Here is a 22,367-nt window from a genome sequence, read left to right on the forward strand (position 1 = left end):
CAACTGCGCGAGCTGTCGTGGGTGCACCTAGGTACACCCACATTACACCAATTCTCCGCAAGCTGCACTGGCTCCCTATTGGTCTCCCGTCACAATTCAAGGTGTTGGTTATTACCTTTAAAGCCCTACATGGCTCAGGGCCAGGTTATCTTCGAGACCGCCTTCTACTGCATAGCTCCCAGCGACCAGTAAGATCCCACAGAGTTGGTCTCCTCCGGGTCCCGTCAGCTAAACAGTGCCGGTTGGCGGGCCCGCGGGGGAGGGCCTTCTCTGTGGCTGCTCCAGCTCTCTGGAACCAGTTACCTCCTGAGATCCAGACCATCCCCACCCTATTGGCCTTCCAAAAAGTGGTGAAGGCCTGGCTTTTCTGGCAGGCCTGGGGCCGTTGATCTCGCTGTTGCGAACTGGCGAGATCCGGCCATGAATGGTGTGAATGGGTTTTAATTGTTTTTAATGTTTCAATTTTTAATGTTTTTATATATGGTTTTTAAATGCATTGTAAGCCAACTTGAGTCTTCGGAGAAAGGCGGCATACAAGTTGAACAAATAAATAAATAAATAAACCAAAAAATAAGGATTTTTTTTTTTACTTCTCTAGAATTCTTGACACATTATGGTAATATAAACAGAAAGAGAAGCTGTTGAAAAGCCTCAAATGAGGTGAGGTATCTCACAAATGCAAAAGGCAGTTCAAAGTTAAAATTAAAGCATGGGTACTGCAAACAAATCTAGCATACAGTGCTTGTAGCTATCCAATTATTGGCTGAAGGTGATTGTCCTAGCTATGAAGCTGTGTATACAGCTGATGCATCTGCTAATTTGCGAAGTGGGACCAAGAGCTAGTTTGGTCTGGTGGTTAAGACACCAGGCTAGAAAGAGTGAGACCCTGAGTTCAAGTCCTGCCTTAGCCATGAAAGCCAACTGAATGACCTTGGACCAATCATTCTCTCTCAGCCCAATCCATCTCACAGGGTTGTTGTGGGGAAAATAGGAGGAGGAAGGTGTATTGGATATGTCTGCTACCTTGAAGGAAAAATAATAAAGGCAGGATATAAATTAAGTTCAAAATCTGATAGAAGGGGCTGTCTTCTGATATGTAATTTTTTTTTAAAAGGGTTACTCCATGGGTATGTTTGGGACTATGTTAGCCAAAGTTTGTTTATTAAGAAAAAGTGAGCAGTTGTATTGGCTTAGAATATGAAACAATCCAACTTCCCCAGGTTGACAGGTTTAAAATGTAGCATCCTATTTCTCATGGGTTATTTATTCATTTATGGGTTTATTTATTTGATTCAATTTACATAGCTGCCTATCTCAGTAAACTAATATGGGTGGCAAACAATATCTAAAATGTAATTTAAAAAATACAAACCATATAATCAGAACTACAACATACGTAGCAGCATGCTGTATATATCCCTCCTCCTTCACCCAATATGTTGAACTGGTAATACTGCAAGGCCAATGTTTTTGGAGGGCACTATTTTGGGGAAAGTGCTTGCCATTCTCATTTAGAAAACACCTGCTGTTCTTCTCTTTATTTTGCTCCGAAAAGCCTGTGTACTCAATATGGTCAAACTCTGCAACAGTACAGGACAAATATCAAGCCCAAATGGTAGTGATTTAACCTTCCAACTTCCAAAACTTTATTTGAGGAAATAATGCTGGCTATTGTCATAGACTTCTAAATTAGTTCATAAACTTTCTTCCAACTTCATGGTAACCTTAACAGGTAGACTTGGGTGGTTATTAAAGAGATGAGTTCTCATCTGAGATTCCCATAGCTCACTTTGGCTGAGAGCAGCAGGGTTCAGTGGGAAGTGGGAATTCATAATTGGCAAGATGACATCCAAAGTGTTAAGATAAAAACCCCAGCTTTTTTTTTTTTTTTTTTAGCATGTGTGTGATGTCAGTCCAAGTTCCAAAGGGGCGGGGCTTCATTATGCCATTCCTGTTGCCATCTTCCGATTTTTGACACTCCCTTGTGGATGCCGTTGGCAGGGAAATTTAAATAGATGGTGCTTACATACTGTAGGTGAGTTGAAAAAAATGTTTTTAAGCAATCAAAAGTAATAAAAAATGATTTTTTTATAATTAAGTTCATTATGCCTCATTTTGCCATTAAATCAATTTTAAACTCTTTCAAATAAATAGGATTATCACACTGCAATTAAAATACTGGCTAACAGGCAAGTGCAAGATAAAGGGATAAAGAAAGCAGATTTCACATTCCAGACAATTAATTTACTGCTGATTATTACTTAGTGTCTCTGTCTTAGCCTGGTGCCAGTGTGCAGGATTTGAACGAAGAAGACCCGGGAATTCAAATCCCTGCTCAACCAAATTCTTAGGCCTAATCACTGTAGCTCTATTTACCTATCTATCCCATGTGACTCATGTAAGAGTATACTGTCAAATAATCCTGCATTATCTTTGAAAAACAATAGAAAAAAAAATTAAAATTCATGCTTCAGGGAATATTTATCAAAATATGGCTGCATAGTATTATATGCTCTTGCTTGGGATAACTGAAATCAGTTGAACTTACCTTTGAGTAAACAAACATAATAATTTTTCTATTACCCGGAAGAAAAAAACTAAATACCGTACGTTTGTTTTTCTGAAAAGCTACTGAAAATAGTTTTGCATCAGCAGCAGTGGTGGGTTTCTACAGGTTCACCCCAGTTCGGGCGAACTGGTAATGGCAGCGGCGGGAGGCTCCGCCCACCTGGCTGGATGTCATCATGGATGCTCTGCGCATGCACAGAAGGGCCACAAGCGAGCCCTGAACCGATAGCAGTAGTGGAACCCACTACTGATCAGCAGCCTTCTAAAGGAAAAGTAATACATCCTCAATTAGTTTGTAAGTTTCAGCACACATATATGATTATTACCAAAGGAGTAGGAATGCACGTCTGCTCAGAAATATAATCCTACCTAGATTCCTACTATACATCCAACCAGGTCAAAGACTAGGGTTACATTCTCAAAACATGCTGTTTGTTGATTGCAGATGCTTCTAGTTTCTGAGTACTGCTGATTCCAGGGTGCTTCTGTTTGCTCTCTCTCTCTGTGTGTGTGTGTGTGTGTTTGTGTGTATGTGTAACTGGAGCATTGTTTGCTGCTACCCTAATTGAGGTAGCTTCCAGAGACTATAGCAAAACCCACTCCCCAAAGAGCCAGTTCACTGAGCAAGCAAACAGTGACTGTCCCTGAGAGACTCTGAGTAAATTGGACAGTGTAGAAAGCTTTGTGGTGCTCTGCCAGGCATAAGCAGCGTTTGCTCTCTTGCCTGAAGTGAATCCAGGTGACACCCACTGAACATTCAAGCTTATTATTATGGAAATAGAAGTCAAAGAGCTTGAGGAGACAGTACTGTATCTACTTTTCAACAAATGAGGGAGGGTGAGATGTTCCTGGACAAGATAAAGCTACTCAGAAGAGGCAGAGAAGGGGAGTACCAAAAACACCATGAGGAAGCCATTTGGAAGCATGTGATCAATAGTGAGAGGATCAAGAAAACGACGATGATGATGATAACAGCAATAGCACTTAGATTTATATAGTGATTTACAGCTCTGTCTAAGCGGTTTACAGAGTCAGCATATTGTCCTCAACAATCTGGGTCCTCATTTTACCCACCTCGGAAGGATGGAAGGCTGAGTCAACCTTGAGCTTGGTGAGATTTGAACCGCAGGCAGTCAGCAGTACTGTACTGCAGTACTGCAGGCAGTCAGCAGAAGTAGCCTGCAGTACTGAAGTACAGCACTGTGCCACCGTGGCGATGATGATGATGATGATGATGATGATGATGATGATGGAGTCCAGCAACAAGTATCAAGCTTTCACTTTAGGAAATGATACAGAGTCACCTGGAGAAATCCTGCCAACCCCAACAAATAGGACAGAAGACAGTTAGGCTTCTGTGAGGCAAAAAGACCCAAGAACTACTTTGAGGAAAAAATAGGTGTATTGTGCCCATGGTGATTTTCTGCTGAAAGGAACCAAGGCCACAGTAGACACACTTCATATGATATGTTGTCTTCAAAGTGGTGTTATCCAGGATGCAACAGCAAACTGCCAAGACTCTTCTAACCATCCCTGTAAATAGCCATTCCTTCTGATTCAAGTGGAGATGAATGATACTGCCATAAGGACCTCAAATGTATCTCCAGAGACCACAAGAATCTGGCAGGCAGATGAAGGAATGGGAGCACACATGTAGTGTTTTCATCAGCCCCTCTAATTGAGAGTCTTACCATAAAAGATATTCTGGAAGCCAAAGCCTTTCTAAGTAAGTGGTGCCAAGGTGAAAGGAGTCAGCAGTAGTCAGAAACAGGGGGCAACTGCAATCAACGAACAATCCCTATCTCTCCCAGTTTCTTCACCCTCTTTTCTCTCCTCAAACGATCTCTCCTTGTTGCTCACTCAATGCTGTTCTCCATTCAATTTTACTTTGCACTTGCCTTTAATGCAATCTAAAGTCACACAATTACCTGGCTATAAATGTAAAATATATAACAATTTCCACTTCTGCTGGGCTGATCATTGGATTATATGGCAGACTTTTTACACTGTGCAGAATGCTTACTCACTGATAGTACTCCATGAAGGACTCCTGGCAAAAGATGATTCTATGTCACGAAATCTGGGTAGCAAAAGCCTGGAACTGAATATTTAACTGAGGACTGTAGCCAGTGATACAGGTGATAAAGCATCATGGGGGAGTGGGCAGCAGACAGGAAAACGTCAGTAGGGAATTCCATTCATAATCTCAAATGTTTTATTTGGGAAATGAATAGGAAGCACAAATACATCATAGGTCTCCCTGAATCCTGGTGTAATGACAGATATAATCAAAATACAGACACACATAGTACACTGCAATGTTTTCCAAAGGCTCAAAAAAAAAAAAAAAAAGACAGGATGTTGCATTATTCATAAACAAATGCCTTCATAGAAATTCACAAATTGGAGCATGGAAATCCTAAAATAGTTTCAGTAAAAAAAAAGAAAAAAAGGAAAACAGAGAGCTATCAGTTAATTATAGACACCTGAAGAGGCTGAAGATAAACAAGGCCATTGTTTATCAGCTTCAAAGAAGCACCCAAAAGTGACAATATAAGGTTTTCACTGTCTAACATTTGCTAGGAATCTAACTGTGCCAAAAGTTCTAGGTAAAAGAAAAAGGGAGTCTGCTAATTTGAACCTACTGTAATTCCTACTGACAGGAATGGGTAGAAGAAGTAAAAGTAGCCATGTTATTCTTGAATGAACAATAGTAAGATTTCAACAAGAAGAAACAGTTGTATAACCTTAACTGGTCATTATGTCATTAATGGAAGGAGAATAAAAGAATACTGAGTCAATCTAAATGAACTGAAGGCTCCAGGACCAGCTGAAGGAACTCATAGATGGGACTATAGAATTGTTAATTAATCATTAAGAACTCCTGGAGAATTGGCAAGGGCCCAGAAGGCTGAAGAATAACATTTTCCATATCTTCAGATATGGATCTTCTACCTCTCTATCACCAAACCCTAGCATTTATACCAGAACAAGTTAAGCCCTCTGCTTGAACGCTGGGGTGATTGGGTTGGGATGGGCTGGAAACCTTTCTCCATTCCTACTCTAAATGTAGTTAGAGATTCCTTCATCTGAGATATATCTTGTCCTGAGGAGAAAGGCAGGAGGTGCTTGCTAAGAGAAAGCCCTTTCAGCAGCAGAAAGACTGATGGGATAGTCCCAAGATCAGTCATTGGCTGCTTTAGAGTTAAATCAGTGCCTTCCTATCCTCAAGCACAGAAGACTCAGAGTCCCAAATGTGCTTTTTTTCCAAGAGGTAACTGGACTTTCTTGGTTTTTTTTTAAAGAAGTTTCTTGGATGAGAAGTGAAATGTCTTCAAAGAAAAACCAGAAAGTCCACCTGCCTCTTGAAAAAAGCACCTTTGGGACAACCATGACCTGGATGACTGAGAATCTCCATAGATATTTAGAGAAGACTCAGAGATGCTTAGAGCCTAATTAAGTAGGCAGAATGCCCATGTGCTGCTAGGCAACACCCAGCGTGGTTGCTCAAAGATGGGACGGGAATCCTGATAGCATTTGGCATCCCTTTTTCACCTTGCCTTCCGGATAGATAAGCGGCCTTGAATGTGTGCAATAGCAGTGACAGAGAGACTAGAAAAGGTAGCTTCTTTTTCAATAATTTTCTTCTGGTAGTAAATAAATAAGAGGGATTCCCTCTGGAGGGAAAAATAGCTGTTTAAGGGAGCTATAGGAGAGAAGTGTGAGTTGCAGGAAGAGAGATTTGTAATCTTGCCTACAACCAGCAGGAAAATTGTGCTGAGAGAAAGAGCTGTGTGGAAGATGGGTGGAGCACATTTACACCATGGAGGAAGGTGGCTGTTAGTCTCTAATGTTCTTTGGGTAATGATAGAAGTGATAATGGGGACAAATATGAACACTGATGTTGAACTACAGGCCTCTTGATTCTAGGCCTCAGTTGTGCCAAATGAACAAGTGGTGGCTTCCACAAGTAGCAAAGAAACCATGCAGAATACCTTCAGGTTATGAGGTTCCTTATTCTAGAAGCATCATGTTGCAAATACCCTGTTTCCCCCAAAATAAGACATCCCCTGACAATAAGCCCAATCAGGCTTTTGAGCGCATGGCAATAAGGCCAAGCGCTTATTTCAGGGTTCAAAAAAATATAAGACAGGGTCTTATAGAATAGAATATAATTTTTTATTGGCCAAGTGTGATTGGACACACAAGGAATTTGTCTTGGTGCATACACTCTCAGTGTACATAAAATAAAAGATACGTTCATCAAGAATCATAAGGTACAACACTTAATGATAGTCATAGGGTACAAATAAGCAATCAGGAAACAATATCGATATAAATCATAAGGATACAAGCAACAAAGTTACAGTCACACAGTCATAAGTGGAAGGAGATGGGTGATGAGAATGATGAGAAGATTAATAGTAGTGCAGACTTAGTAAATAGTTTGACAGTGTTGAGGGAATTATTTGTTTAGTAGAGTGATGGTGTTCGGGGAAAAAACTGTTCTTGTGTCTAGTTGTTCTGGTGTGCAGTGCTCTAGAGCATTGTTTTGAGGGTAGGAGTTGAAACAGTTTATGTCCAGGATGTGAGGGGTCTGTAAATATTTTCACAGCCTTCTTTTTGACAGGGTCTTATTTTCAGGGAAACACAATATATACTGCCATAATAATCAATAAAGCTTCTACAGTTTGGGCAAAAATATATTACTTGCTATATTTAAATGACATGATACACAAATGCAGATTTCTTTTGTTTGCATATGGTAAATTAATTACATGAACATTGCTGACTTCTGATTCTAGATAAGGCATGCAATTTAACCAAATTAACAATGGCAGTACGAAACATTAAATCCCAGAATCATTGAGTTGGAAGGAGTCTCATAGGCCACCTAGTTCAACCCCCAACTCTGTGGGATTCATTAACTAAACCAGGGCTGCAGGGGCGGCTTCCAAATCCCGTTGCTACTGGTTTGCTCGTGTGCGTGAGGCGCTTCTGCGCATGCGCAGAAGCGTCTGGGCAGGTGGGCGGAGCCTCCTGCCGCCACCGCTACCCGTTCACCTGATCTGGTGTGAACCGGTAGCAACCCACCACTGCAGGGCTGTCAAACTCCCAGCCCGTGGGCCGAATGTGTCATGCGCTGCCCACGGCCACGCCCAGTTTAGTGAAAGGGGGAAAAGCCCCAATACGTCATTTGACACCGCCATGATGACGTGAGTTTGACACCCCTGAACTAAACCATCCAGTCTGTTTGAAGACTATCCATGAAGAGGAATAGATCAAGGCCACCAATCCACTGATTGACAACTCTATCAGGAAATTCCTCCTAATATGTAATTTAACTCTACTTCCCTATAGCTTCAACCCCCTGGTTTTGGTTCTACTCTCTGAGACAACACAGAATAAGTCCTCTCCCTCCTTTATATGACAACCCTTTTGGTATCCAAAGACCGCTAACAGGTCTCCTCAATTTTATCTCCTGGGGCCTGGGCAAAACACCCCAGAACCTTTACTTTCTCCTCATAGAAAAGGGCTTCTTGTCCTCTTATCATTTTAGTAGATCTCTTCTGAATTTATTCTATCTTGGGAATTTCCTTTTCTGACTTAAGTGCCTAGAACATTTGAAAGGGGGTTTGACCAAAGCAGAGTACAATGTATGACCATTACTGCTCATTACCTGGAACCTATGCCCTCTCAAAAGCATTTGCTTTTTTAACAACTGCATTACACTTGTGATTTACTGGAACAGTTAGAATCTTTTCCTGCATAATGCTATCAAGTCAAGTTCCATACATCCGTTGCTTTTTATTTTTCTCCCCTTATTTCACCTTTCTTCTCCTTAAATTTTAGCCTCCAATTTAAACCATTTTCAAGCATCACTGGTTAACAGTTAGATTTTGCGAATTGTTGCATTCCTATCCAAATGCTCTGCTACATTCTCTTTAATAATCTGCTTGACAACCTTGTTCAGTATAGAAATCACACTGACAGATCTATATATTTCATGGGCCTTTCTTCCACTAGTGAAGTAGTTATTGTAAGGTAGAAGTAGGCAGGCTCCAAGCATGATACAACTCTTTTGCTTTTACTAGGCTCCAAAATTCACCAACTGCAGCCATGTAGAAGACAGAGGCTGGTTCAAACATGATACAGAGCCATGCTTTAATTATGGTTTAATGACAACCACAATTACAAAATTAATCAGTCAAAAGTTTTAAGGACTGGTATAAAAACTTAAGAACCAGTAAAATTATTGATGTTTTTAAAATACAATAAAACAATATATTTAAATATTCACAATTGCTTACTATTGGATGTAAATTGTGAATAATTTCTCAGGAGAGTTTTTTTTTTAAATTATATTTATCTGAGATAATAGAATCCAAATAATATAAAGATTTTAGGATTTTATCTATGTTTTTATATTTACTTTGTTCTCATACAAAATACATTTGGAATATATGGGATGCCTACAAATAGTCCTCAAGTTACGATTGTAATTGAGCCCCACATGTATGGTTGTAAGTTAAGGACTATATGTAGTACCTTGAAGGTACAAAGATACAACTATCAGTTGAAGCTGAGGTGGTTTTGATTTGGACAATATTTAGGTGGCAAATATCAAACATTACTGTATATGTTACTTGCTTGAGGCAATAAAATATATTAGCTTCCTATATTAACATGCAATAAACTGCAGAGTAAATGTACAATATAAAGCCAGGATAATAGACAAGCAAAAGAGCTGAGTTTCAAGTCTCTGGAAGATATAGGTCCTCGACTTATGACCACAATTGAGCCCAAAATTTCTGTTGTTAAGTGAAACATTTATTAAATGAGTTTTGCCCATTTTTTGACTTTTCTTGCCACAGTTGTTAAGTGAATCACTGCAGTTGATAAGTTAGTAACCCGGTTGTTAAGTGAATCTGGCTTCCCTGTTGACTTTGCTTGTCAGAAGTTTGCAAAAGGGGATCACATGACCTTGGGCCACAGCAACGGTCATAAGTATGAACCAGTTGCCAACTATCTGAATTTTGATCACATGATCATGGGGATGCTACAAAGGTTGCAAGTGTGAAAAATTGTCATAAGTCACTTTTTTCAGTGCCTTTGTAACTTTGAACAGTCACTAAACACTGTAAATTGAGGACTACCTATATTGACTGTGAGGGAGTGTATCACACATGTTGTCTTGAGATTGTATTGCAAGTACTCTCAAACTAAGCCCATTGGAATAAACTGATACACATATCTGTGGATATGTTCATACACATAGATCAGTGTAGCTATTTTCAATGCAAGAGTGGAATTTTCCCTTTTTTTCAACTGAATCCAATGGGAAGGAAATGTTTTAACACCTAATTCAAGGCTGATACCTGCAATATTAATAAGAGGATTGTTATAAATTTAAAAGTGTAAGGTTTGGTAGCCAGTTTGCTATAGTAATTAAGGCACCAGGCTAGAAACCAGGAGTTCTAATCCCATAAAATGACTTTGGGCCAGTCACTCTCTCTCAGCTCTAGGATGTAGGCAGTGACAAACTACTTCCAAATCATTGCCAAGTAAACTGCAGGAACTTGTCCACATAGTCCCTGAAAGTCAATACTGACTCAGACACACACATACCGATACACACACACATGTAGTTTGGCTTGCTGGAGAATTCTGGGAATTGGAAGTCCATACATCTTAAAGTTTCCAAGATTAAGAAACAGTGGTTTAGATTTCTGATTTCCCTTTCTTCAACCCTGAAATATGATATAAAACGTTTGGGGACCTTTTGTAGTCAAGGTGCAAGGCAAAGGGAGGAAATATTCATGGCTTACCCTTGCATATAATCTTCAGGCTCCCTAACACCTGTTCTTTAATATAACATTGTATCCTAAATAATGATGGAATCAGAATATAGATTTCCCTACTATTCACTTCAATATAAATTACTCTGGAAAATTGTACTTCCTTTTTATGATGGGTCTGCCTGCATGATTGATATTCCACTCAGAGATACAGGATGCATAGATAAAAAAATAGGAATTTTGAAGGTGAAACAATAAAAAAAAAAACATGGATCAGAAATCTTAAGAGTTGAATTCACCAACTGAGTTAAATAAGTTTAGAAACTCTTTTTCCAACATGTTTTATTATAGTAATCTCAAGTAATAGTGACTTCATGGTACTTTTCCAGCTTTCTTAATCATTAATACTGTAAATTAGTACAGAAGTCAGAAAAGTACTATGAAGTCATCATTAATCTATGGTAGTTGATGAGATCATTAGGTCAGTATCTTTGAAGTCATCATCTTTATGGTATAGTATTTGACTTCTAATGAGCTCTTACTCAACTATGGGATTTTTTTTTCTTTCTTTCATGGAGCAAGGTGCTGGCATTGTTTTCAGGATATTTAGCATATTTTCTAAATCCTTACATATGGAAATAAGATAGATTTCTATTAAATGTGGGCATTTTGTAACACTGAAAGGTGAAATAGAGCTGAGATTATAATAGTAATTTATGTTGCTTTCAAGTACTGCTTTGTTTTTTACAAGTGTAAATTTCCTGAGACAGTAAATCGAGATTATTTTTTAAAAAAATTAGGAATAAAATTAGCAAATTTATAATGGGATGCAGAAATTCAGTCTGAAATTTCCTCTATCATATCTTTGATTACACACACACACACAAAAATCCAAATACTTCCTCCATAAATTGCTGCTGTTAAAAGAAGAGGAGGTGTGGCAGAAGCTGGCAATCCATATAAATTGACTACAGGGGATTTAAGAGTTAGTGAAGCAATAAACCTGGTCAAATATATTTGTCACAGCAGGCAAGTTTAAATGCAGAATAAGATCAGGAAATAGTAATTTGCTTACAACACAATGACTTTCATAGTAGAACACCAAGATTTTTTAAAAAAAAAAAAACAGCACTCGCGATTTGTGACTATTAAATCAGCCTTTCAGACACTGGCAGTAAAGGCGCTCATATTACACGCAAGAGAAAGGGATCTAGTAACAAAATTAGAGATGGTGCAGAATCCCACAGCTCTGAAATGCATAGAAGACGTGTGGTTTGGGGTGAGGGAGAGAAAGAAAGATTTAAGTTTCTCTGGTTTCGGGGTGTGTGTGTGAGGGAGTAGAAGGAGCAGGTGTACGATGTACCTGCAAGCAAACACTTGGCCGCGCCCCAATTCCTCAGGTAACTCGCCAGCCCAACGAACGAGTAAGCGAGCCAAGGGCGGGAAAAAAAGCGCGGAGAGAGCCGGGTGAGGGTGTGCAGCGGGAAACGACGCCTTGTTTGGCTTCCCCTGCCCCAGAGCAGCCTTGTTTACCCCGTACTCGCCCTTTTGAGGACAGATGTCCTGCTCGCAACCCCCCCCCCCTTTAAAAAGAGAGCAACGTCGATCCGTTTTTCAACATCCAACCCGGAATTCAGCTATGCAAAAAAAAAAAGGGGGGGGGAGGGAGGAAAGAGTCCGGGAAGCAGGCTTCGGATAGATGTTTCCCCTCCTCCCCCAAGAGCTGCTTCCCGGCCTCGCCCGCCCCTCCCCCGCGTCGAGTTTGGCTGTCAGCCTCGCCCCTCGCCTAGCCTGGGAGCAGAGAAGCAAAGCCTCCGGAAGTTGCCCATTGTGCTGGCCCAGCAACATTGGCCCTGCTCTACGATGCTCCCCTCTGTCTTGATTGGGGGGGGGCAGCGGGCAGGGACATTCACGCCTCTTTGGAGAAGAAAACGCACGCCGGAGCCCCTCTCCCCAACTCTCTGGAGGAAAGGCTTAATTCCAGACCGGCAGTATTAGGGAAGAGGGGCGTGTGTTGTAATATAAAGTCAATCGCTCGCTTAGTCAAATACAAAACGAAGTCCTTTGCAGTAATTAATTATTTTACCCCCTGAACGGGGGATTTTGCAGATCAGGGAGATTTTCGTGCTAATTAAAGCCAAGAGGAAATAAATTCTGATTTCAGTGGTTCTTTGCTGGCGGCTTACAGCATTTTTACAGTTCCCCCGGTAAACGTTGCAGGCTCATCAAATTCACTCACCACCGGGGCAAAATTCCTGACTCTCTCACAGCCTCGCCTCGCCTCGCCTTTTTGCTGAAATGCGAATTTGAGTTGCGCCGTTACTTCGTTCAGAGCGGGAGGGAGGGGTTGACGCATTGTCTGACATTTGTTCGGAGGGGGAAAGGTTATTGTTTTTAAGCGAGTTTTCACGTCGTTGCAGCGTCCCTTTCCCCTCTCCTTTTCCTTGGATCTTGGCTCTTCCCCCCCCCCCCCACACACACATCCCCACCCCACGCGCACAAGTGATGAATGGGGAACTGTTCGGTCTCTTTGTCTGGAAGATGCAAACAGACTTGGGATGCTGAGCAGAGGAAGGGGGGGGGGAATTACCTCATCCTATGCGCCCGGAGCCAATCGCCGGTCTCCTCTCGTGCCTTCTCCTGGCAGATTGGGGGGTCTCGACCAACCGCAAAAAGCCTTGGCTGTCCCCATGGTGACGGGATTGTATATAGGCAGCCGCCTTAAGACTATGTGCTACAAGTTCTCTTACATCGACCTCATAAGAGTCGCGCTGTAAGCAAGCACCCGCCTCTCTCCGGTTCGAGTACCCCCAAAGCTCGGCGACAAAGCAGCAACCATGGTAAGTGCCCGCGGCGGGTCTCCAAAGAGAGGAAGCCGGGAAAATCGCCGCAAGGCGTGTGTCTATGACCCCTCCTGTGCGCATTTAGACAAATCTCCCCTGTTCCCCCTTTCTGAGTCTTTTCTCTGTCTTTTCCCGCTCCTTTATGGCGGGTCTTTGTTTTCCCGATCAGTTAAATCGTGCATAACTTTAAGATTCTCGGGAGAGCTGTGCAAATGCCGGAAAAAAGCTTTCCTCCTCCATTTCCAACCCCCCAAAGATGGACTTCTCCCCTAAACGGCGGCAGGAGCCCACCTGCTGGTCCAATGGCTTCAATCTAGAGAGGCAGTGAAAGCCGCGGGTGACTCCCTGCCCGCCTCGTGACCGCTAATTTTGTCTCCCCCCCCCTCCCCAGCCTTTCCTGCTGCAGAGGGTTAGCCCCACTTCGGACCGGAGGCGAGGGCTGACCGGGAGCGGATGAGGAGCAGTTTGCCTTTAAGGCTGCTCTCCTTTTAGGGAAAGAAAGCTCGTTGGGTGGATCTTACTTCCAGGTCAGGGTGTCTCTGCCGGTGCTTGCTTTAAAACACATCATACGGTTAGATCCCCTTTGAATGCATTTTTTAAAACAAAAAATCGGCTTGAAACGATTGAAGCCTGCAGGGGAACGCAATTCAAAATGCTGTGGCCGATTACCGCATCGCCTCATTCATCAGTCGGGAGGAAAGGCGTTACCAAATTGGGTGATGGGAACTTTTCGTGGTGGAGGAGGGAGGTTGGAGCTCGCCCTTAAAAAGCCGTACGTCTGAATGGGAGGGTCGGTGGATTGCAGCTCGACCCGCCTTTATGTGGAGTTAAATGTCATTGAATTCAAAGGGATTTGCACGGGAGGAAATTCTGGCCACTCGAGGAGGTCCCAGTACCCACTATTTCCTCTGAGAAAAGCGGGGATCATCATCTGGGCTGAAGATGCCACGCCCTTTCGAGGCTCTAAAAAAAAACCCTTGCCTTAAAACGGAGCATTGTTCCATCATCTGTGGCCGCAGGGAGACACTGCCCAGTATCCCAGACTGCAGGGAAGAAAAAGTAGATCCCTCCCCTTAGAGCATCCATGCCCTGCAGCAGATTGGTCTGTCAGTGAATAGAAGGCAGAAGCTGCTGGCTGACGGAGCAGACAAAGAGTCTCCTCTGGCAGATGTGACCAGAATAATGAGTGGGAGACAATGCTTTTCAGAGTCCCTACAGTGGCTTGCTGTTTTCAACAAGTGCACTCCAATGGCTGGACTTTCTTTTAGAAACGTTTTCTAGCAGCTCATTTTTAATCCTGGCTGCAACATTCCTAATATATTAGGAATTAAGATTTCTAGTTCTGTAACACTCTTTATGTTGGGTATTTGGGTGCGGCGGAGGACAAGACTAGTGGGCGCACAGTTTTACCCTTATTATATACCTCATACTTAATTTAGGGATTGATATGGGAGCTTTATCTTCTGATCCAGCCACCCCATGGATTTAGTTCTCATTTCCAAGCATGGTTCGCAGTAGAGCTGAGTCAGAGGAAGGAAAACTGGCAAAACAGTTTAATAAGATCATGCAGAAATGACTCCAGCTATGTTAATCCAGGGCACTGCACACACACTGGCTGTCAGTGTGGGTGTTGCCAGAAAAATCATGGCTAGTTTTATGTTGAAGAGCATCTACCCATGTTCTTGGCCAGGGCGTGGCATTCCTTGGCAGTCTCTTTGGTTGAACTGGTCCTCTCATATGATAGAATGACCTCTAGAACAATAGGCAAGTAAAATGAGAACATAACTCAGGCTGAGCAGATTCAAATAAGAAAATTAAGAAAGAGTGGACGTGACATTTCAGCATTTTCACAAAGGTGTGTTAGAATCAGACTAATTACATGGCTTATTTTTTTATTATTTAGAATAGAATAGAATAAAATAGAATTCTTTATTGGCCAAGTGTGATTGGACACACAAGGAATTTGTCTTTGGTGCATATGCTCTCAGTGTACATAAAAGAAAAAAAAAATACATTCATCAGGAATCATCAAGTTACACCACTTATTGATGGTCCTTTCATTCTTAAATTGAGGGATTTCATGGGTTTTCCCCTTTTGGCCTCCCTAGTTTCCATTTGAAACTGGCTTGTTTTTAAACAGGAACTAAGAGCTGTGGTAATTGTTTTTAATTTTACTTGTGAATGTTTTTACCTTGAGTGACCAGCACACACAGTGTGGGTGCATAAATTCTTAAATTCCCATATCCCACCAATAACAATGAAAGACTGCACAAATCATTACACATTAACCTTCTGTTCTTTTAGACAGAATATACCAATACATACACCGATTTATACAATTTTTTTCACATTTAGCGTGAGTGCATCTCCATCCACGTTGGCCAAGCCGGTGTCCAGATTGGCAATGCCTGCTGGGAGCTCTACTGCCTTGAACATGGCATCCAACCAGATGGGCAGATGCCCAGCGATAAGACCATTGGGGGAGGAGATGACTCCTTCAACACCTTCTTCAGTGAGACTGGAGCTGGCAAACACGTCCCCAGGGCTGTATTTGTGGATTTGGAGCCAACAGTGATTGGTGAGTGTAAATATCAAAATGCCCAGCTGACTATGAGTCCAACTTTTCCCAAACACTAGGAAAAGATTAGTGAGGAAGTGTCTTTACTATGATCTAATAAATTTCCTAATTCACTTATATAGAAGGCAAAGCATCTCCATTTAATTTAAATCTTTATTTGGCACATAACCTAATTAAGCATGCATTTGAATATGAATAGCAAAAGGATCGGTGACAACCAATGAGATCAAAGGAATATTTCACAAGAAAAAAAACCTCAAAAATATAACTCATAGGTTGCATAATTAGATTGTGTCTTCTGATAGAAAGGTAATTTTTTTTTGCTCTTCATAGATGAAGTGCGCACTGGAACCTACCGCCAACTATTCCACCCTGAACAACTGATCACTGGCAAAGAAGATGCTGCTAACAACTATGCCAGGGGGCATTACACCATTGGCAAAGAGATCATTGACTTGGTCCTTGACAGGATTAGAAAACTGGTAACTATTTTGTTTTATGGATTATCTGTAATATAAAGAATAGAAAACAAGCAACAATGACTTATGTAATTTTGATGTATATCATCCCAAAACATTTCGGCCAACAAAAATACTTCACTCAGCTCCAATATACTTCCTGTATAATAATAATTATGAATATATATTCAAACTTGTAATATTTATGATCGGAAAATAGTAAGATAACTTAATTAAAAAGCTGATTGTTAAGTCTAAGAAAATAGACAAAAATATCTTTTAGTTCTACCTATATTCTTTAGATGATTATTGGTATTATTCATGTTAACTTTTATTTGTTCTAACAGGCCGACCAGTGCACAGGACTCCAGGGTTTTCTGGTCTTCCACAGCTTTGGTGGTGGTACTGGCTCTGGCTTTACATCCTTGCTGATGGAGCGCCTGTCCGTAGACTATGGCAAGAAGTCCAAGCTGGAGTTCTCCATCTACCCTGCTCCCCAAGTATCCACAGCTGTCGTTGAGCCCTACAACTCCATCCTGACCACCCACACCACCCTGGAGCACTCCGACTGTGCCTTCATGGTAGACAACGAAGCCATCTATGACATTTGCCGACGAAATCTTGACATTGAGCGCCCCACCTACACCAATTTGAACAGGTTGATAGGCCAGATCGTGTCCTCCATCACAGCTTCCCTGCGATTTGATGGTGCCCTGAATGTAGATCTGACAGAATTCCAGACCAACTTGGTGCCCTACCCTAGAATCCATTTCCCTCTGGCGACCTATGCTCCGGTCATCTCTGCTGAAAAAGCCTACCATGAGCAGCTTTCTGTAGCAGAGATCACTAATGCATGCTTTGAGCCAGCTAATCAGATGGTGAAATGTGACCCCCGTCACGGTAAATACATGGCCTGTTGCCTGTTGTACCGTGGTGACGTTGTTCCCAAAGATGTCAATGCTGCTATTGCCACCATCAAGACCAAACGTACTATCCAGTTTGTAGACTGGTGCCCCACCGGTTTCAAGGTTGGTATCAACTACCAGCCCCCAACCGTGGTCCCCGGAGGTGACCTGGCTAAAGTGCAGCGTGCAGTCTGCATGCTGAGCAACACCACAGCCATTGCTGAGGCCTGGGCCCGCCTGGACCATAAGTTTGATCTGATGTATGCCAAGCGTGCCTTTGTCCACTGGTACGTTGGGGAAGGGATGGAAGAAGGGGAGTTCTCAGAGGCTCGGGAGGACATGGCTGCTCTGGAGAAGGATTATGAGGAAGTGGGTGTGGATTCTGTTGAAGGAGAGGGTGAAGAGGAAGGAGAGGAATACTAAAGCAAAATGTCACAATGGTGCTGCTCATACAGGGAATATTAAGCTATTTAACAACATTCAGGTTTTGGTCTGATCGGTTAATTTGTGCAAATTCAGATACCATTGTTATCCCTACAATAACTGATCTGTGCTTTAAAACATGAAATGTTACAAGCTCAAACCATCCACTAAGGTTTTGGGTTTGTGAATAAAAGGCATTCCCTGTCCTAGAGATGACTGTGTTCTGTCTTTATTTGTTGCATATTCCTGGATTGTGGTAGGATACTGGCCCAATGGTCACATTTTTACAGTGTTCAAGAAAAAGCACGGCACTACAACAACAATAATGGTACAGATTAGTGTGTTCAGTTTGGAAGGGGCAACTCCAGCCCCCCCCAAAATTAAGTACATAAATGTAACATGACATATATGTCCCAATGTGTCTGGAAACACCCTATTATTTAAGGGCTGAGGCATATGTAAAATGTAGAAATCTGGAAGAAAGCAAGAGCAAACTACTCCCATATTGTTGACAATTACAGATAGTATATGGATATGTACAGTACTGTGATTGAGCTCAGCTCAAATTCTTCTTTAGCTTAGCTGGCCAGAATGACAGTCCCACATTCCACAATTTAAGCTAAATTATATCTTCCATGAATCCACATAAAATTTTCAAAAAAGGCCATGATTTCTGCCACACACTCTTTAATTTCAGAGGGATAGGATAGTTTTTCTGGACAGCAAGAATTGCATTTATATCACATACTTAACCATTTTTATACAGTGATTTCAAGATAAAACTAAGCAAAAAACAAAGGTCTTTTCTTAGCAAAAAATCTACAGATTTTATTTTTAAAAAGTGAAAGTGCAGTCCTGAATTCATTTACTTGGGAACAAGTTTCTCTGAAACTGTTAGGATTTCTTTCTGATTGCGTTTATTAAATTTATATGCTTCCCATATCGCCATCTAAAGGGTGTATACCCTATATGTATAGTGTTCTGCTGTAACTCGGTAAAACCCCAATAATTTTGTTCTTGAGTCTCAGTCATAGGAGTAAATATTTTATAAAATAATAAAAATGTAGAGACAGATGTAAAATTAGCTGTATTGAAAAAGGCCAGACTCATACAATTCATGTTTAGAATGAAAACCCCTAAGGGATATATTAAAACAGCATGCTAAATATATAAATATGACATGTTTTAACATCAGTACATTGTTTCATCCTTAAGAATCTTACTAAAAAGTTATTTTTAGATCTTAAAGATCTGTTAACTCTCATGGAGGAAAGCAAGTGATATTATCTAGTAAGCTGCCATTAATTTACTACATGCAATTAGGTAGGTTGTCCATAATTATAAAAAGTGATGCACCTGTAGATATGGGAGACTTGTGTCCAACACATGGTCCCCATAATTATAGGAATATGACAGGAGTTCATTTATTTAACACCAAATTGTTCCTATTTTTATTTGAGTTACATATTTTGTTACACTGGTTCATTTATATACAATCATAATGGGTATACAAATGTTGTTCAAATAAAGAGTATATTAGTGTTCTTCAAATATTTTTGAGCAGAGAAATGCATTTAATCATGCTCCAAAATTACACGGAGAACATTACAGAACAAAGAACATTGCTGGTCCAGGCAAAAACTATTTTTAACTGTATTAAAAGGCAATTAAATATATATATATATTACTCCAATATATTTATCACTTTTCCCTTTCCAACGTTCGGAATAGCTCTAGAAATTTTTAAACAAATTGACAATACTATGATAAAGAATTATCATGCTACACATTTTCCTGTCCTATTAATTTAATATAGTAAAGAAAATTAAATATATAAAGAAATTACTTTCCCTTTTAAGACAAGTATAAATAATTTTAATAACTTATCATCTTCTTTAAAAATAAAACAAATGATCTCTTCTTCTCACATCCCATTTTTTATCTATAAACAAATCCTTAAAAGTCTTGTAGTTTCAATCCTAACTAGCAAAAGTCCATTAAGGGTTACTAGAAATAACTTACCTATTTTAACCTTTATTAAATAAACCACGTTTATAGTCCTTCATTTTACTTCTGATTTTTAGCCCCTTGAAACAATGACCTGGAACTTGATTTCTTTTCATTTCTTCTTTGTCTGTTCTACAAAATTATTCAAAGCTTTAACAAGTCCCTTTATAACTCTAATATAGAAAAATTATCTAGGTCACTTTCTTGGTTTGTTATTTGTATATTCTTTTTAATGATTAGACATCAGTCAGCTTCTTTTGCATATCCAATAGAGCATCTTTTTCCATATCATTCTTATAGCTGCCTTTTGTATTTAAATCCATATTCAGATCAGTCTGTGTTGTCAAATATAGCTTAGTTGTCAAACATCTTTCAAACACTAAGTATAGAGATAGATACAGATACTCTTAAAATTAATTTCAGAGCCCATTGTTCAAACATATCCTTCAATATGTCCAATATTACAATATTTTACTTCAATTTACAGTAAGTCACATTTAAATGTTCTTGTAAGGTGCTGGATTTTTTTCTGCTAATGGCTTGTTAACTTTTCTATAATTACCTTATTTATCTGAAGACCTTGGATTCTTAAGCACCTGTTTCAATGGATCTAGCCAGTGGTGAAATCCAATTTTTTTTTTACTGCCGGTTCTGTGGACGTGGCTTGGTGGGCATGGCAGGTGAAGGATACTGCAAAATCTCCATTCCCACCCCACTCCAGGGGAAGGATATTGCAAAATTCCCACCCCACTCTGGAGCCAGCCAGAGGTGGTATTTGCCGGTCCTCTGAACTACTCAAAATTTCCACTACTGGTTCTCCAGAACCTGTCAGAACCTGCTAGATTTCACCCCTGGATCTAGCCCAACATTGCCATTACACTAGTCCAAATCTGCCCTGCCATACTTTTGAGCTATTGATGGTGGCTCTCCTTATAGGCTGCTGAATCTGATGCTGAGAGGGAGATGGAATGAAGCTAAAAGAGTCTACAATCATTGCCTTTAAATTGTCCTACACAGTAATACTGTTAAGGGCAGGGCTATTCTCAAGTCTTGTTAGTGAGCCAGGCTATGGAATAGTTGCTGAAGAAACACAAATTATATTGCCAGCTCAAAGACTGGAGAAATCCACATTAACATGGCTGTGGAGAAGAGCGGTGTCCATCGCCGCCTACTATCCACAATACCTAGTTTCACAAGACATGTTAAAACCAAAACCAGATAGCAAGCTTTAATTAAATTAAGCTGAAATCTGCAAAGTGATATTACAGTTTACCGCTAGCCAACACATCAGACACACTTAATACCTAAGTGCATCATACTAATATGGAATGTTTAATCCTTGGCAGTCCAAGCTGTTATAGGGGAGTGTGCTATACATGCCACCCTGAGCTCCTGCAGTAAAAAGTGAAACTATTTTCGGATGTTTTTTTTTTAAAAAAAAGGCTGGAGAAAACATAGGGTCCAATTTTGTCCCCTGGCTGAAAGCAAAAAGATCGGCGGCCACACGCGCCCCCAAAATGTGAGCGAATTGCGCAGCCTGGCTGCAGACAGGAAGTGGAAGAATCAGCGTGGCCCCTCCCTGTCTGGGGAATGTGTGTCACGGCTTCTGCCAAGTGCTGCCAGGGTTTGGTGGCGATTTAGGGCAGGCGATCACCCAAAATTAAACCCGATTTTGCCGTGTACCACACCATAGCGGGGCAAGGGGAGGCAGGGCAACATAAACCAGGACAGAGAGTCCAGCTCGTGTAAAACGGGAGCAGGGGGAGAAAAGGGGGCATCATCAATATCGTGCGCGCTTAGGAGGCTGAATAAGAAGCTGCAGTTCATCGGGAATGTTTGAGAGGATTAGAAAAGCGATTCGGTTTGTGGAAGGCTGCGGCTAGATGAGGGAGGGCCTGGTAAAATGAATGTTCCAAGAGACGCCGCAATCTATAAACGGTACCGGCAGAGCGAGCACGTGCAAGAGTAAAGATGGCGCTTCCTTTGTAGAAGGCGTCCTCGCTTCCTTTCCCACTCCTCATTTTTCGGAGATTTAATTCTAACTTTTTGCCGTTGTAACAGAATAGAATAGCAACGTCGGGAAAAAGGACTCTTTTTTTTTTTCTTTCTTTTCTTCAGTCCCAGCCCGATTCTTCTCTTAGATGGCGCAACTGAGAACGCTTTGTTCATTATTCAGCATCTTTTTCGGCTTTTTTTTTTTTTTTTTTTTTTTACTCTGCGACAAGGACGTGGCGTTTAGGTGCCTCTGTCGGGAGGCTTGCAGACTGCAGCCGCAAAAACGCTGGTCGTCATCTGTGCCGCAGTTTTTCTCTGCAGGATGAAACTGCGGTCTCATTGCTTAGTCTCACTTCGCCCCCGCTCTGCAGCTCTGTTATTTATGGCTTCCGGAACATTCCTAATGTTCTCCATCTTTTGATCCTATTTAATCCTTGCCCACGTGAACACGCAGGTTTCTTTGGTCTTTAAACTAAGATAAAGGGTATTTTTCTGAGCCGGGTTCACCACCCGATCACGCTGCAGATTCAATGAGCAACAAGCTAACATAAAACGTAATCGTTACTTTATTTCTTTTCCTCAATTGCCCATCCTTACAAAACCCTCCCTCGATTCCGACGTCGGAAGGAAATGTGGAATGAACTTAAATTGAACCTCAGTTAAAAAAAACATGTCGGTTATTTGAACAAATATGCAGAAGCCTTTGCAGCTGTCGACCATTTGTCTTTTTCCCCACCCAATTCCAGCAAGACTTGGAGCATTACAAATGTTTGAATACTGCAAGCGACGTT

At 41.1% G+C, this 22,367-nt stretch overlaps 1 protein-coding gene across 1 annotated transcript; it reads left to right on the forward strand.

Moving 5' to 3' along the window:
- The first annotated feature begins 12,155 nt into the window (after positions 1–12,155).
- On the forward strand, positions 12,156–17,785 carry LOC117662868 (tubulin alpha-1A chain). The gene is made up of 4 exons (XM_034412558.2): positions 12,156–13,207; positions 15,566–15,788; positions 16,122–16,270; positions 16,594–17,785. Exons 1-4 carry the CDS (start codon positions 13,205–13,207, stop codon positions 17,572–17,574), a joined length of 1,356 nt encoding a protein of 451 aa, XP_034268449.1. The 5' UTR covers positions 12,156–13,204; the 3' UTR covers positions 17,575–17,785.
- Positions 17,786–22,367: the final 4,582 nt, after the last annotated feature.

Source organism: Pantherophis guttatus, chromosome 2 (assembly GCF_059756535.1).
Source record: "Pantherophis guttatus breed Tessera chromosome 2, ASM5975653v1, whole genome shotgun sequence".
Classification (NCBI taxonomy): domain Eukaryota; kingdom Metazoa; phylum Chordata; class Lepidosauria; order Squamata; family Colubridae; genus Pantherophis; species Pantherophis guttatus.